This window comes from Sander lucioperca, chromosome 5, assembly GCF_008315115.2.
Source record: "Sander lucioperca isolate FBNREF2018 chromosome 5, SLUC_FBN_1.2, whole genome shotgun sequence".
NCBI lineage: Eukaryota > Metazoa > Chordata > Actinopteri > Perciformes > Percidae > Sander > Sander lucioperca.
Genome location: NC_050177.1, coordinates 19,614,537 through 19,631,841, shown reverse-complemented (window position 1 = coordinate 19,631,841; position 17,305 = coordinate 19,614,537). Strand labels below are relative to the sequence as shown.

Below are 17,305 nucleotides of genomic sequence, written 5' to 3'. Positions count from 1 at the left end.
TAAAGAGTGGCAGGGATTCAAAAACATGACCAATGTCAAGAGTCAAGTAATCATCTCCATAGAATCCCCCAGTCAGCTTTGGATGAAATATTTTGCCAGCATTGCCCTTTTAAATTATAATTAGGAATGTGTGCTGGTAGCAGGTAGATACAGGGCATTATATGGCTGGCAGACTTTTACCAGAAAGATGTTGGTTGTTAGCAACCTGCTCCTCAATGCTCTATTGGATGTCATATATTGTGTTTCAGGAACTCTGTGGTTTGTGCTGTGTAATGCAGAGTAGCATGTCAAAGGAGCTGAATATAATGTGTCAGTCTTGACTTTTTTTCCCACATGTATCAGTGGAAACCATTTCCCTGAGCCATTTTACATCAAGATACCTTGATTTGTTTATTGAAAATTGTTTGTAAGCATCTCTATTATCCCTTTTTTTTTACTTTAATATACACTCTTACAATGAACTCAGCATGTTGCATTGGTCTATTTCTTTTAGCTTTATACTCACTTGGTTTACCTAAAGTATACAATTTATGTAGTTTCTTTTATAAAACATGTAATTAAAGAGCAGGATGTGGTGGTCGAGGTAACTATTTCTTTAAAGTGCTTATGTTATGCTTTTGGGATTTTTCCCTTTTCTTTATTGTGTTATATATCTTTTTTTTGTGCACGTTATAGGTTTTCAAAGTGAAAAAGCCCCAAGTCTGTTGAAAACTCTGTTCACAAACTGCTCCAAACAGCTCTATTGTAGTCCAGCCTTTACTTCAGAGACAAACGTGCGTTTGTAACACGTTATAATGCACGCCCTCATACTCTGCTTCTGACTGGCTAGTAGTCCTTAACTAGCTAATGTGCATGTGCGACTCCCAACAAAGATGGAACGGAAGTGAGATGCCTCACTCTGTAGCTAAAACAGAGAGCTCAACACACAGGGTGAAAAGAGGAGCTGCAGCAATGTGCAGTACAACATAAATATGGTGTTTTTTGAAAATTAAACCATGTAAACCTATTCTGACTGAGAATGGCCGGGTTAGCTCAGTTGGTAGAGCGGGCGCACATATATAGAGGTTTACTCCTCGACGCAGCGGCCGCGGGTTTGATTCCGACCTTTGGCCCTATGCTGCATGTCATTCCCCCTCTCTCTCCCCTTTCCTGTCTTCCTCTGTCCTGTGGAAATAAAGGCCTACAAAATCTTTAAATACAATTATGAACCTGAAAATGAGCATAATATGAACACTTTAATGTTAAAGATTGCATGCCTGATCCTCAGGAGATTTCTCCCTTGTCAATTCTAGTGATTAGGTGGATTCTGCAATTTGCATTTCCAGGTCATTAAGACAAATGAGTGAACCATAGTAACAGCTACATGAATTCAATTACCTTTCCCATTTCCCAGATATTGGACAAAGTATCCAAAACAATGCTAAGGCCACTCTGATCTAATAGGTTGCCTACAATCTAAAACTATTCTGCTCTGCATTTTGGTCCAGGTCTCCTTTGTTGGTGCTCCAAGGCTTCTATTGAAATATGGCACTTCATATTATGTTCCCAGGAGATCCCCCGGGATCATAAGTGAGCGGGAGGCCAGTAAATTGGATGAATCCAATTATTCCAATTTGTTAAAAGCCTGATATATTGTTAGCAGAACAATAATTTAGGAGGCCAGAGGCAGGCTAGTCTTTCATTTGGTAAGTGTGCTCCAGTTTCTTTTCAAGGACTCGTGCAATCTCTTGTCATTATATTATTAATAACCCAAAGCAAGGAACAACAGTGTCTCTGTAGAGGTGAAGGATGCAGAAGCGCAGTTGTTAGGTGTCTACAGTTCTCATGATGAGCTGCAGTGTGTTTTTTTTCAGTTAATCTGATCACTGATCATTTGAATGATCTCCTCGTTTTGCCCTTCCTCACCGCTATAGTTATCATTTTTGATCTTAAAAATCATGTTTTTGTGTTTCCCCTTTTAAAGGTACGCCAGCCGCTATTTTCCTCCTTATCAGATAATAAATCGTTTCAAAAAAATGTTTTTGCTTCCAGCGCGAGCTATGAGATAGCCTACCTTTTTCACAGCAGCATCTTTTTTTGTGAACAGTTTTCAATGATTCTTCCCTTGAGGGACTGTTTACCTCTGATAAAGTGAAAAATGTGTAGATCAATAAGAGTATGGTCTGTTTTTGTGACCCAAAGCTGATATTCTTGTGTGTTTTTTTCCTCTTAGGTGCGTCTTGAGTGGCCCACAGACCTGGCAGTGAGTCCAATGGACAACTCCCTGTACGTCCTGGACAACAATGTAGTACTCCAGATCTCAGAAAACCATCAAGTCCGTATTGTAGCAGGGCGGCCTATGCACTGCCAAGTGCCTGGGATTGACCATTTCCTCATGAGCAAAGTAGCCATCCATGCCACCCTGGAGTCCGCCAACGCCCTTGCTGTGTCCCACAATGGCGTTTTGTACATCGCTGAGTCAGATGAAAAGAAAATAAACAGAGTACGACAGGTGTCCACCAATGGAGAGATCTCCCTGGTCGCAGGGGCACCAAGTGGCTGTGACTGCAAGAACGATGCCAACTGTGACTGTTACTTTGGCGATGAAGGCTATGCCAAGGATGCTAAGCTGAATGCACCCTCTTCTCTGGCGGTGTGTCCAGATGGAGAGCTTTATATCGCCGATCTGGGCAACATTCGTATTCGCTATGTGCGCAAAAACAAGCCCTATCTGAATCCCCTCAGTATGTACGAGGTGTCCTCTCCCATTCACGATGAACTCTATCTGTTCGACTCCAACGGCAGCCACATTTTTACTCAAAGTCTGACCACAGGAGATCACCTCTACAATCTGACATACACAGGAGCCGGAGATCTGAGCGCCATCACTGATAGGAACAAAAACGTTGTGAACATCCGACGAGACACGACAGGAATGCCTCTGTGGCTGATGGTCCCCGATGGGCAGACGTTCTGGTTCACCATTGGCACCAACAATGCCCTTAAAACTGTCGCTGCCCAGGGTCAAGAACTGGCTGTAATGACCTACCATGGAAGCTCAGGACTCCTAGCAACTAAGACCAACGAAAACGGATGGACAACCTTCTTTGAGTAAGTAATAACATTTTACTCATTTGGAAAACCCCTTTATAATCCTTATACCCAGAGTCTGCATGCCAGTTGAGCTGATTATAGATTACTCCTTTGACCCAGAAAGCAACTTAATAGATCTTTTAAATCACAAACATACTGTTTGTCATTTCTGGAATACTGTATATGAATAGTGACATTTTTTTTTCTCAATATTGTGTCATGCATAAAAAAATATGCCCAGGCCAAGACACCATTATTTACAAAAAAGGACCAGATACCAAAGTAGCAGCATAAATTACATGTTATATTAAACTTTAAACTTTTTGGTTTTTCCCATGCTTTAGAGACTAAGGTCGCCAACTTATACACATTCAATTTAAACAACCACTCTACTAAAGCTTTAGTGCGTAACTTTTTTATATTAAACGTCTGTTAAATTCAAGCCATATCTTCTTGGATGTTTTAAAATCTACCAACTTCAAGGGCAAGGATTCCTGTTCTCAACTGAGCCACTAACGACTCTGACTCCTCGATAAGTTTGCTGTAACACAAAGTTCAGGAATACCTGAACTGGAAGCTCTGTATTCGTGGTGGTACTGAATGCTAAGGTGCTTTAGTGAGTGAATGTTTAGAGTTGAAGAGCTCTTTGACATCTGACTTCAGTATTTTGGCACAGGAGCTATCTTCTTATGCGTTGATGTCGATGTCAATCGCACTACAAGACCTGTGGAAGTATGGGTGTAATCCTATTTGCTATTATCATACCAAATAGGATTACTGGATGATATGTTACTCATCTGCACCCTTGCTTGCAGTCACAGACTGCAGACCATCGCTTGTTTGGAGTCGTCGGGTACAGGAACAACATATTTCTGCTGGCAGGCACATTTTACCTGCAGGACTGCGACGAGGCCCGGCAATATAAGCATAACGGAATAGCCAGAGGTAGTAATTGATCGAGGCACAGCACACATTGTGAGGGAACAATTGAAAACACTCCCACACGCTGCAGCATTGAAGGCTTAGGATTTCATGTTCTTGTGACTTCTATGGAGCAATCTGTCCCTTAGCTTAATATACTGTGCCAAGGGATACTGTGCTAACTGGATGTCATTCCAAAAACGTGTGATTAAGCTGGTCAGACATCTGGTACACCTCGCTGCAGAAATATAACACTGACACATAATCAGACGCTCTGTTTAATCTGGGCAGACATTTATCACCTGTGTTTGATTTGGTCGTCACCTGAGCAGTTGCTTAGGCATTTCTCAAGGTGTAGAGAATTGCCTAAGGCTTCAACCAATCCAGTGGGTGGTTGGAATTCTGGAATTATTTCTCTTTGACTTGCTCTGGTTTCTGTTAATGCTGTTAATGCTGTTAAGATTTGAAAACAATCCTCCCTATTATGTAAAGAAAAGATATTATAGCACCAGTAACACAAAGGGGCTTTTTCAAGATGAAATACAGTACATACAGTGGATGCCCATCTCACCTATACTTAACAACATAGAAAATAATGACAGCGTTTTCAGGATTTGTATTCAGGGTTTGAATTACAGATTTTGTTTAATAACATCACAGAAATAATCTGGAAGAAATAGGGATACTGTGGCATGTCATTCTAGAGATGTTCTGTCATAGCATCTGTAATGAAAGAGCTACAGTATGTATATCAAATGTCAAAATGGGCAAAAGTGAGAAAATAGTGTTCAGGCCTGTAGTACATACAGAATATTGCAGGAGGCCAGTTTCCAAGAACAAGAACAAGAAAAAGAAATGTCAAACTGGTTGTGGAGCCATTGCCAATTTCCTTTTATAAACGTGCATGGCAGAGAGTACAACACACTTTCCATCTAAAACATGCTTATATGTTTAGCGATATATTACAGTTTAAATGAAGAAAAGGAATTATTCAATGTTCTGTTTTTCTCTTTCAAATTAAACGACTTCATATTTACCTACGAGGAATACTGTTCTCCATGTTTCATTTAGACCCAATAAAGAGTGTTTGTTTTTCTTGAATAATTAGCATTAAAGGTCACTCCACCACCTGAGGGTCCAAACCATACAGTAATTTGCTATCAGAGTGAAATGAAAAGGAACCTCCATTTATCTCTGCTCAACAAAGTGCACTGCTTAAAGGACAAATTCAGCGCAAAATGAACCTAGGGGTTAATAACACATGTGTACCGAGTTGACCGTTCTCTGGGATATGTTTTCATGCTAATCGAATGTGACCAGTTTTAGCCCAAACCGCTAATTAGCTTATAACGCTAGTCGTCGGGGCAGAAGGTAAAGTAAAAAGAAATCGCTATTTCTATACCACTAACAAGGCTCAAAATAGCACCACACTTCCACGGTAGCATAATGAGGGTCCCTACGTGTAAACGCCGTGCTTGAACTATGTTACTGGTTACGGATTGCATGGCGTTCGTCGTTCGACTGGTCATGACTGTTTTCCCAAGATGGCGCCCGCATGTATACATGAACGGTACTGTATTTCTAAACCATCTTTTTAATAAACTGTCTCTACACTTACAAAGTTCTCAATGCTTCGGTTTACATGTAGGGACCCTCATTATGCTACCGTGGAAGCGTGGTGCTATTTTGAGCCTTGTTAGTGGTATAGAAATAGTGATTTCTTTTTACTTTACCCTCTGCCCCGACGACTAGCGTTATAAGCTAATTAGCGGTTTGCGAATAAACTGGTCACATTCGATTAGCATGAAATCATATCCCAGAGAACGGTCGACTCGGTACACATATGTAATTAACCCCTAGGTTCATTTTGCGCCGGATTTGTCCTTGTCCCATATAAATTCATGTGTACTTGTGTCCTGTTGCCTGTACATTCAAATCAGTGTGGATGAATGCAGAAACAAAAGGCAAAGGACTCACTTGAGAACAAAAGACATCTGCTACACTGTCTTTCTGCTGTAACCCTTGGCAACCTCATTTGCTCTGACTGTATGTACGCAGATGCTCTGCTGACCCCCTAATGTTTTTGTTGTAATGATAAGTGCTTTGCGTAAGGGTAACTGTAAAAATATTAACTCATGTAGCATTCTGAAGACTTATTCTCTTGGCCTCTAATTAGCAGGGAAGCAATCCTTCTAGTCACTGGGTTCAAGCAAATGTTCTGAGGTTGATTTAATACTCAATCAATAATAACAGTGAAATCATGTAAAACAACTGTTAATGAAGTTGAAGCAATCACATGGCTGTTGCCCTTATATCATATGCACAGTCATCTGTCACTTGTGTTCTGAAATTCCCAGGCAGCGAGAGGAAGGGAAAACGTGAGAATAGCTGTGCATAAGACTGAGGTTAGCTATGCTGGAGGGGACGCTGATATGAAGTGTCTGGCCTATTGTTGGGCCCCAGCGTGAAAGGTCATGGAGCTAGCATGTGACACAGAGGTGATACAATCCGAATGGACTTATGGCCATCCAGGGGGAAAGCAGTCCTCTCCCTTCTGCTGAGCTCCCTGCCCCTGCATGCCCCTTTTCTCCAGAGAAAGCAAGCTAATAGGCAGCTAAATTGAAGCAGGCCAGAGCCATTAGATGCTCAGCGGTGAAGCCCGAGGAATGGCTCTAGCTCAAGGCCCTAATTGAGACTGAGAGAGTTTGGGTCAGTGATCAAGCTGGGGGCACGCAGCATCGCTCTAGAATGAGATTTCCGTCTTGTGGACTCTGTCTTTTGTGCCAACGTGAAGGCAAACAGGAATACACGCCTTGTCCAATGAAGTGAACAGTTGAAAAGTGGTACACTGCACATACAGTAGCGTGAAACTTCTAGTGCTTTCACTGCAAAAACTTTGATTGTACGATGAACACAGGGAGAATAAATCTTGCTGATAAAATATGAGCAGTATCAAAAGAAATGAAATGCTTTAGATATGAATTACTCTGCTATTTAGTATTTCCTGAAGTGGAAGACTTAAGTTGAAATGCATCTATGAATTCCAGTCCCTAGTGCAGTTAAGATCAGATAACATTTATCTCTGGGAGATGATTCCTCTCCCACTCTTCCTTTCCATCTTGGATATTTGAGATGGCAGCGCTGAAGAAATATCCGTAAACCAGCACCCGCCATCTCATTTATTAGAGGCTTTATTATGGCAGGCAGCAGCATTGAAGAGGGCTTTCCAATTTGTATTCAGTGCGCAGATTAAAGTCTTCATTCTAAGTAATGCACCGTTCACTCACTCCCATTCTGGAACACTGGCGATCTGAAAGATTTCAAATTGTTCTATGCTTACGTGCTCTCTGAGCGAAATGAAACAATCTGGCCACTCGTGTACTTGTATGTGATGAACTGACTGATTTGTAGGCTAGTGAAATGCTGCATCTCTCCAAGGATTCACACCTCAGTGCTCCTATTTCATAGACTGTATAATGAGATTAGGTGATATCACTAATCTTTTAAGCTAATAAGCAGTATTCCAAATGTGAAAAGGTTTGTGCTTCCTCGTCTTGGCCATGACAGTTTTTCCTTGTCAATAGTTGATTTTTTTGTTTTTGTTGTGTGCTTCCATCCTTTAAAAGTTACTTACAAATAGAGATGGCCCGATACCATTTTTTGCTTCCCAATACCGATTCTGATACCTGAACTTGCGTATCGGCCGATACCGAGTACCAATCCGATACCAGTGTGTCATATATTTTATTATGTTTTAACAACTATATACTACTATCCCAGTATGGATGTGATATTATTTCTATCTTTGTTGTCAGTCTGGCTCAGGTTAAACTCTTTGTGAAACAATGCATGCCACAGAACTTTCTTTTATTATGCAGTTTGACAGTCAGTTATAACGGAAAAAGAATATAAATAAACTACTTTAACGTAGATTTTCTTTAGGGCTTTATTACGTGGTATCGGATCGGTGCATAAACTCCAGTACTTCCCGATACCGGTACCAGCGATTTAGGCAGTATCGGAGCCGTTACCGATACTGGTATCGCTATCGGAACATCTCTACTTACAAACTGAGTACCGTTTACTGTATATTACATTCACATCCTGTTGCAAAAGCTAGACGTCCAACTTGTTAGTGCTCCCACTCTCTATTCATGGATAGCGAAATGCTGTGGACATTGCACAACTTTCTAGAAGTTGTGTTGGTTGTGCTTCAGTGATTAGATCTGATAGTTATGAGTTTTATTACCTCAGACTGCCAACATCGATGGCTTCGCTGCTGTGTTTACTGCCTGTGTTGACACATTTCCACAATTTGTGGCACCAAGTGGGAAATATCAGACTCTCAAAAACTCCAATTCCTACTTGTAATTACCACTAGAACAGTATATCCTAGATAGCAACTCATAATCACAGTAAATCTGAGATGACGCAGCATTAGTCACATTTATGTACCAGTTATGCATACCTGACCTGCATTTATGCTTATGATTGCCTCCTTATGATTTAACAAATCTCAACAAGGCTCAGTATTTTTTCATGCCACAGCACTGTTTATGATTCTGCACTAGTTACTGTTCATACACTGTTTCAGATGACATGCCCCTCTTTGCCTTCTTTGGCTCACGTCAATGTATTTCTTTGTAGGTATGACAGTTACGGGCGTCTGACTAACGTCACTTACCCCACGGGCCGTGTGAGCAGCTACCGCACAGACAGCGACAGCTCAGTCCGCATCCAGACAGAGGGCTCCAACAAAGAGGATATTACCATCACCACCAACCTGTCAGCCTCTGGCACCTTCTACACACTCATGCAGGGTACGTGTCTGTTTTTTTTTTTTTTTAAAGGTATTTTGTGCCAATGGAAGCCAAAAGCTTTGCTTTAAACAACTAAACATATTTGTTTCTGGTAGGGCTGTTAGATTATGGAACGAATCATAATCACGATTGTTCTGGGCAATATCGAAATCACGATTATTTTACACGATTGCCCGTTGACTTTTGGAAAGATGTTTCATTTATTGAATTTACTAAAAACTGTAAAACAGTTAAACAAATCAACAGTGAAAATACCTTGAACTGTGAAATTTTTGTTTTTGTTTTTTGTTTTTTGTTTTAATTTTAATTTTTTTTCATTCAGAAGACAAAATAAGAGTTTACTTGCAAAACCAGGTACTGTAAATATCATAAAGAGGATCTTCCTGCATTAACCATATCAGAATCTCTACTTTATGGGATAAAGAGGTTTGTGTGTCCTTCTGATTCTGGAAGCTGTGTTTAAGAGGCCCCCAGGTCCTTGTAGGATGTCCAAGACTATCTAGTGTCAGACAGCAGACAGTAAGCGATACAGAGATCTCTGTGGACTGTCACTTTGGGGTGGGCCCTCATTGAGCTATTGACGCCCAGTATGGGAGCTTGGCATGGCAAGCACCTTCTGGTGAGCCCTGGCTGGTTCTATATGAAGGTAAATATGGTGCAAAAAGGGAGAGCTTGTAGAATACAATGTGAGAACTTGCAGAACAAAAATCTGAACTTGTATGTTAAAATTTGCACTTGTAGAAAATGTTCACACACCTGTATTCTGAATGTGAAGTTACAGAAAAAAATATTCACAAATGTGTAGATTGATATTTACATGACACAATGACAGCTGCAAACTTATAATGCAACATTTACTCGTATACTTTTTTTTTTACTCTGGTTCATTTTCCATCACAACCACAACTCAGTGATTACAACCTCTCGAATCTGTCACTGCAACTTCACATATGTGCTCTCTCGCATCACAAAGTGGCGAATCTGCGCACCTCGACTTTCACAACACTTGACGATACATTTGGTGCAAAACTAATTTGTACCTGTGGACTTAGGCTGTGGAGCTCTGAGCTAACAGAACGGGAAAAGCCTTCTTATATACAGTCTATGGGAAAATCAGGGTTTCTATCGCCAGATGAGGGACAACTCTGTCCGGCTTATTTATGTAGCATGGAAACTTGGTGGATAGCATGCTAGCGTTAGCTAGCTAACTAACAGCCAGCCCGCTTCTAAATAAATACCTTTTAATTATCTAAACACTTTTTAACAGTCAAACTAAAACACTGGCGGTGAGCTCCAGGGCCTGCAGCCGCAGACGGACCGTCATCAGTGGGGATCGACCAGCGTAGCAACACTGCTTTTGCCAGAAAGCTTCGCTGCCGACCTCGACCTGTAGTCGGAGCTCCAGCGGGACACGGAGAGCCCCACATCCGGTAGCAGCGGCCCATCCCCCGGCCATGACCAGAGCTTGCTTTGCTGATGTTGTGCATCCCTGCTAAGAATTGCACCCGCTTGGGCAGAAACAATAATTTCTGCAGAATTTATTGCTGCCGAAAATTGCATCTAGGTAGCAAGGAAATGCTACTACAGAGTCTGATAAAACATTGATGTCTCTAAACCTTCTAAAATCCTAATCATTATTGATGAACATGACAAAGAGATTTACTATTGCCTAGTTTTTAAACAGTACTTTGCCTTATAAAATCATTATTTTCCCTAGTGGATGCAATTCTCGGCAGGGATGCGAAACTTGGCACCTGTTACCCACTGATGACAGTCCGTCTGCGGCTGCAGTCCATGGAGCTCACCGCCAGTGTTTTAGTTTGACTGTTAAAAATGTTTAGACAATTAAAAGGTATTTATTTAGAAGCGGGCTGGCTGCTAGTAGCTAGCTAACGCTAGCATGCTATTCCACCAAGTTTCCATGCTACATAAATAAGCCAGACAGAGTTGTCCCTCATCTGGCGATAGAAACCCTGATTTTCCCATAGACTGTATATAAGAAGGCTTTTCCCGTTCTGTTAGCTCAGAGCTCCACAGCCTAAGTCCACAGGTACAAATTAGTTTTGCACCAAATGTATCGTCAAGAGTGTTGTGAAAGTCGAGGTGCGCAGATTCGCCACTTTGTGATGCGAGAGAGCACATATGTGAAGTTGCAGTGACAGATTCGAGAGGTTGTAATCACTGAGTTGTGGTTGTGATGGAAAATGAACCAGAATTAAAAAAAAAGTATACGAGTAAATGTTGCATTATAAGTTTGCAGCTGTCATTGTGTTCATGTAAATATCAATCTACACATTTGTGAATATTTTTTCTGTAACTTCACATTCAGAATACAGGTGTGTGAACATTTTCTACAAGTGCAAATTTCAACTTACAAGTTCAGATTTTTTTTACAAGCTCTCATGTTTTTTTTCTTTGTATGACTTCAAATTCAGATCACATGTGTGTGAATATTTTTTACAAGTGCAAATAAAATTTTTACAAGTGCAAATTTTAACATACAAGTTCAGATTTTTTGTTCTGCAAGTTCTCACATTGTATTCTACAAGCTCTCCCTTTTTGCACCATATTTACCTTCATAGTTCTAACCTGACACGCCACATGGTTTGTTAACGATGCCGTAGGTAGGATTGCAAAGATCCAGGACTTAGCCAAAAACATTGGAACATCGACAAAACGGTCTCCTCAGCACCTCCCCCCCACAAGGAAGAATGAATGCGTGTGCCTGAGCAGTGATTGACACGCAGTTAAACACGACCCCCCCCCCAGCCCTGATTGGTGCATCTGAACAGGGAGTGGTGGATTTTTGCAAATCGCACTACAGGCTGTAGGTGGTGCCAGAGGAGCTGGATTTTTCTTTTTTTAATTACCTGCTTCATGTAGTTCTACTCGAACATAGGGTCAGTTTCATCAAATATGACAGCAGGTTGGTTTTATAACTCCGGATTTCCAAAAAAATAGAAGCTCTGCGTATCTGTTCCAGAGGGCTGCGGACCGCCGGAGCTGGGACGCAGTCGGAACGTAGCCGTTCTGCAGTCAGTGGAAATACACACATTGACTTTAATGGAAACCTAATGACTCCAGAGCCGTTCCGGAGCCATTCCGCAGCCGTTCCGCATCCAGTGAAAATTGGGGGTTAGGCTTACCTACTGCACCTTTAACGCAGAACCATCTGAGAAACCATCGTTGGATACTGTTTGGAAAAGAGCAGGCACTTTCAAAAGCTACCTCGTCCGCCATTTGAATGAACAGTCACGGCCGTCACACACACCTAAACCCCGGCCGTAGCTGCCAGTCGCTCCTCACCGGACGCTGATTGGTTCTTGATTACTTGAAGCCTGACAAGATGGATTTTCGTGTGATAAGTGATCTTGTGATATCGCGATATTCCAGCTGCTGGGCAAAGTAAACTGGGTTCATCCTGAAGGAGTAATGTGGGCTGCCGCCATGTGGGCTTGCCAACAGTTTTAACTGAGAATACTCAGAAGGTAGTTCCAATGAAAACTGTTGATAGTGAAGTCTGTGGATTATCTACATTAACAAGGAAATTGTTTCTGAACGGATTACATTTTTGTTTCTCAAATTTCAATTTCCAGTGTTTTGAGCAGCACAAACAAAATTCCATTCACTTCTATCTTAATGCACTGAGGTGGAGTCAGACGTTGCACATACAGACATCTAAAAAAAAAAAAAACTTAATACATAATTACAAGTTGTGTGTTTTGTGATTTGGGTGAGCTGGCCTTTAAACGAAGATGTAATGTCTGACTACTTCAGTTACGGAGCTTATTCACAGTAGTATTTGTTGCCCCTCTGTTGTTTTAATAAAATGCAAGACCCATTTACCATAATGGAAACATATATTGACTTTCTGCCATGAATCACAATTCATAAAGCACAATGCTGGTGGCCCATACAAGATCCCCCAGGTTTAGAACATTTAGTGAAAGAGATGGAGGCAGAGGGCGGACTGATGTCGTGGCTTAGTCCACCAGATTTGTCTCACACATTTAGGCATTCGGATATCCCGTTTTGTACCTGACAAATTGCTTCATTGATTACCCAATAATAGCTTTGAACTTCCCCACCTTCATTTTTCAAAAGACAGCCCCACACACACCCTTTCCACCTCTAACATTCGATTCAGATGTGAGCGTGTCCTCCATCCTCTGGCCCTCCCGACTCACTGCAAAGCTGTGTCTGAAACAGAAGATGACAATCTCTGGTTTCTCGCCATTGCTCAACGGACTGGTCACCTCCGCGCTGTGACCTTGTCTTAGACATCTGCTAGTGAGAAGAGCGGCGCCAGGAACTCAGCTGTTAATTAATTCACAATTGTCTGCTTTGTAAGCTTGCAACTGGGTGATCACATAACACATGAATGCACTGCCTTTGAGATTACTTTCTGGTCATCTGGTTGTGTTTCTGCCCTCTTATGGGCATTAACACACGGCAGTGTCGTTAAGGATGTTGTAAAGCAGGAAATTAAAACTAATTTTATTATTTAATTGTATTAACTCACTAGGCTCATAGTATTTTTATTCTTCGACAAAGACATCATTATTTTTTTATTGATAACTGAAAATAGTGAGCCTGATGGTCTGGTGTGCTGTTCCATTTTTTTTAGGGATACAGTCTACTCACCGTTCAATACGATTCACGATTTAAGTTCACAATACTTTATTCTTTGCGGACAAATTCTTATCAAAAGTGCAACTGAAATTGTATTTTATATTTCGAAATGACTAATAAAATAGAAACAAAATCTCTTCAAATAAATGAACTAAGAAGACGTAGTTACGTCTGAAGTCAAACGAAATAAAAAATCGATTATGCCTGAGGCCGTTTAAAAAATTGCAATCACGATTCATTTTTTTTATCTCAACCGGTTGTAATCTTAACATTTATATAAATGTTTTACCAATTCACGTTGCATCGTTGCATCCCAAATTATTTGTTTTGTTTTATGCAGACTACAGCCCTTCTAAATGTCAGTGCACGGCTCACCCCTCCCCTGCTAAACAGTATGCATGCATTTGCGTGAACTGCCTAATTCAGCAGTATTTCCAGCTTCCTCTGGTCTCAGTGGCCTCCTTTTGCCCGGGTCGGCCCCAGAGGCCTCTGGTCAACCCCTGAAGTGTCTGTATGATTGAGAGAGGTAAGGGCCAGTGCAAGGTCAGCCCTGCCTCCTCTGCCCATTTCTCTTGTCTCAGCAGCTCATCAACACATCCCATGGCACTCTGTGCTAAAGGAAAAGCTACAAAACTCCATCGACTCACAAGATGTTTATTACTGTATAGTGTTTGCTGTGCAAAATTAAAAAAAAATAATGGTCACAGTCACTTCAACCTTGACAAGTCAGCACGAGGAAATGACAGTGTGTGTTTTGATTTTAGGATAATTTTTTTTCTGTTAAATGAAGTCAACTTGTTAATGTAGTGTTTGACAAGCCATTCATTTCCCCCTGTTCTTAATGAGAATAATATTCATCCTGGTCCCTGTCAGTGTACTGACAGGAGGCAAGAAGGAGACACTCTCTGATGGATGTACATGAGATGCTCAGTGGAAACATTAGTCACTGGTCTGGAGCTGGAACACAGGCTGTCGTCACCTAGGGACAGTAACACACAGGCTCAGATTTATCCCTGTCGTGTGTGTGTGTGTGTGTGTGTGTGTGTGTGTGTGTGTGTGTGTGTGTGTGTGTGTGTGTGTGTGTGTGTGTGTGTGTGTGTGTGTGTGTTTTCACCCTGCCTTCTCTGTGGCCACAGGCAAGCTAGCAGCTTTGATAGTTTTCATTCCCCCATATCCTCGAGGCTGCTGCAACAGCTGTAAAACTTTACTTTACTGGCGCTATGAAATCTCTCACTATTGATCTTTGTTGTCACAGACCCAACATTATCGCAGGGGTTCAGCTAAATGCTGTGGCTAAAGGCTTTCTTTTTTGCTTAGCAGCCATTTTAGGTCATTACATTTGTGTCTCAGTGAGATGAATATTAGATTTAGGGCGCTTTCACACCTATAGTTTGGTAGACTGCGATTCGGGGGTGACATTGCAACATTGTTGCATTTTTCATATGGTTTGGTTTGCGTTCACTTTGTCAAGAGCACCAAACATTGTACACAAATGTCACACGTTCCAAACAGTTGCTGGTCTATTGGACGGAATATTGGAGTGAAAACTTGCTGACACTTAAATTTATAAAGTCTTGGGTTTTCTGGTTTTGCTTTAGCGTATCTAATATTTTAGAAGAAGGCGAACAATACAAGCAGCTGACAGACAAGCGAGTGAAGGAGAGCTTGACCCTAAAGAGAGAGAGATGATGATGTGTTGTCACACAGACGACGAGTGATGCATGGTCATAATAGTTTTGGATTCGAAAGTTATGCCTTAAATCATATAAAGTCTGTAAATTGTGTGCAAGGTTGACATTTTAAGGCTACAACTGTACATGAACAGTTGTTTTGGTTCACTTCCTATATTTGGGTCGGATTGCATTCTAACCTGAAGTGAACCGAACTCTAGTGCACTTGGAAGCAAACCGAGACCCCCGTTTTTAAGGACGCTTTTACACCTGCCTTGTTTTTTGTTTTTTTTTGGCTTTTCCACCTTTATTTGATAGGATAGGACTAGGTGAGAAAGGGGAGAGAGAGGGGGAAGACATGCAGGAAATCGTCACAGGTCGGATTCGAACCCTGGACCTCTGCGTCGAGGCATAAACCTCTCAGTATATGTGCCCCCCTTGCCCCTTGGTGCAGTTCGTTTGGGCAGGTGAGAACGCGGCAGTCGCACTCGGGTGCGCACCAAAAGCGGACCAAACAAGCGTACCAAGACCTACTTGATGAGGTGGTCTTGGTACGCTTTCAAACAAACTTTGGAGCGGTTCGTTTGTGGTGAGACCGTGAACCGACCTCGAACCGCACCATCTACTGTATGTGTACTAGGGTTGGGCATCGTTTGGATTTTAACAATTCTGATTCCAATTCCGATTCTTCCTTTCAATTCCAGTTCTTATCGATTCTGATTCTTTGAGGCGTGGAGTTGAAACGGGGCACATGTTTAAATCACAGATACGAGGATAATGTTATTTTGATTCAATGGTGATTTACAGTTTTACCAGGCTTTGACAACGTAAAATAAAGCCACACTTTAGAGCACCGCTTACCGTGCTCGATCGCTGCAACCACCTGAAAGTACGGTGGCTGCTACGGAAAACCAAAACTTGCGTGTCTTAAAATTTGGAACCGATGATCCAATTCGAAACCAAATTTTCCAAACGATTCCAATAAAAAAAAAAAACATTCCATTGTAATTTTAAAATGATTCCAGGTAGGAACCGGTTCTCGATGCCCAATCCTAATGTGTACTCCACAAGTCTCACCATCCATCACTCGCGTTTCCGTGGTCAAAGCAGCAGCCGCCGCGAAAGTTAGGGACAGACACCGGCAGAGCAGAGCTAAGTCTCTGTGACCAGAGCAGACAATGTCTGATTATTTAAATGAAATGAGCTGGTTTGATTATGTAGATGCAAGAAATCTAGTCCTAGCACTAGTCCAGAACACAGGACCTTCTTCCTGTATTTACTTTCTTGCTCCCGCCCCAGACACATCCGACCAATAAGCGGAGTGAACGTTCTTGCGTGGTTTGTAATGACGCATTTTGGTAGGCTTTGATTTTTCCAGGTGTGAAACGAAACCGAACCAAGGGGAAATCACTCCAAGTTTACAAACTCATCAACAGATTTGGACCAAAGCAAACAAACTATAGGTGTGAAAACACCCTAAGTAGACCAGAGTTTGTTGTTTGGTTTCAAATGAGCTTTCACACCACCCCAAAGGGTTCAGTTATAACAGACCAAACCGCTCAGGTGTGAAAGTAACCATAGTCCTCTTACATCAGCTACAAGAAGCTCTGATTGTTTCTCTTCTTCTAATCCTAACCATAAGCATTTTGCCCTGTGTCCCCCTCTATATCCTCAGATCAAGTTCGGAACAGCTATTTCATTGGTCTGGATGGCTCGCTGCGGCTAGTGTTGGCCAACGGTATGGAGGTGTCCCTGCACACCGAGCCCCACTCGTTGGCCGGCACAGTCAACCCCACAGTCAGCAAGAGGAACGTAACTCTGGCCATCGACAATGGCCTGAACCTGGTGGAGTGGAGACAGAGGAAGGAGCAAGCTCGTGGCCAGGTCACTGTGTATGGCCGCAGATTAAGGGTAAGTATGGCGGATTGCTAAGAGTGACTCGTGCTCACACACCCTTAAAAAAGACCGGTTGGGAGTGAGAACAATTTCTATCTTGCTCAAAATGGCATTGAATTTCAGCTACCTCCTTAGCATGACTCCACTAACTGCGCAATTTAGTGAGACCACTTTGTTGGCACAGCGGGGTCCGAAATGCAGGATCATTTGGAAAAAGTATTTAACCTGGCTCAACCTTTTGCTATTGTTTATCTTGCAATCTCTGACACAGAGCAGAAGATTATTGGCAATATA

General features: G+C 41.9%; 1 protein-coding gene across 12 annotated transcripts in view; it reads left to right on the top strand.

The window, feature by feature from the left end:
* tenm4 (teneurin transmembrane protein 4) overlaps window positions 1-17,305 on the top strand; it is a 196,252-nt gene that overhangs the window by 158,302 nt on the left and 20,645 nt on the right. For all 12 annotated transcript variants that reach the window (XM_036001173.1, XM_036001170.1, XM_036001169.1 and 9 more), the window contains 3 exons: window positions 2,213-3,090; window positions 8,641-8,813; window positions 16,791-17,026. In XM_036001173.1, coding sequence (XP_035857066.1) covers window positions 2,213-3,090; window positions 8,641-8,813; window positions 16,791-17,026 — 1,287 coding nt within the window. The remainder of the gene's footprint in view (window positions 1-2,212; window positions 3,091-8,640; window positions 8,814-16,790; window positions 17,027-17,305) is intronic.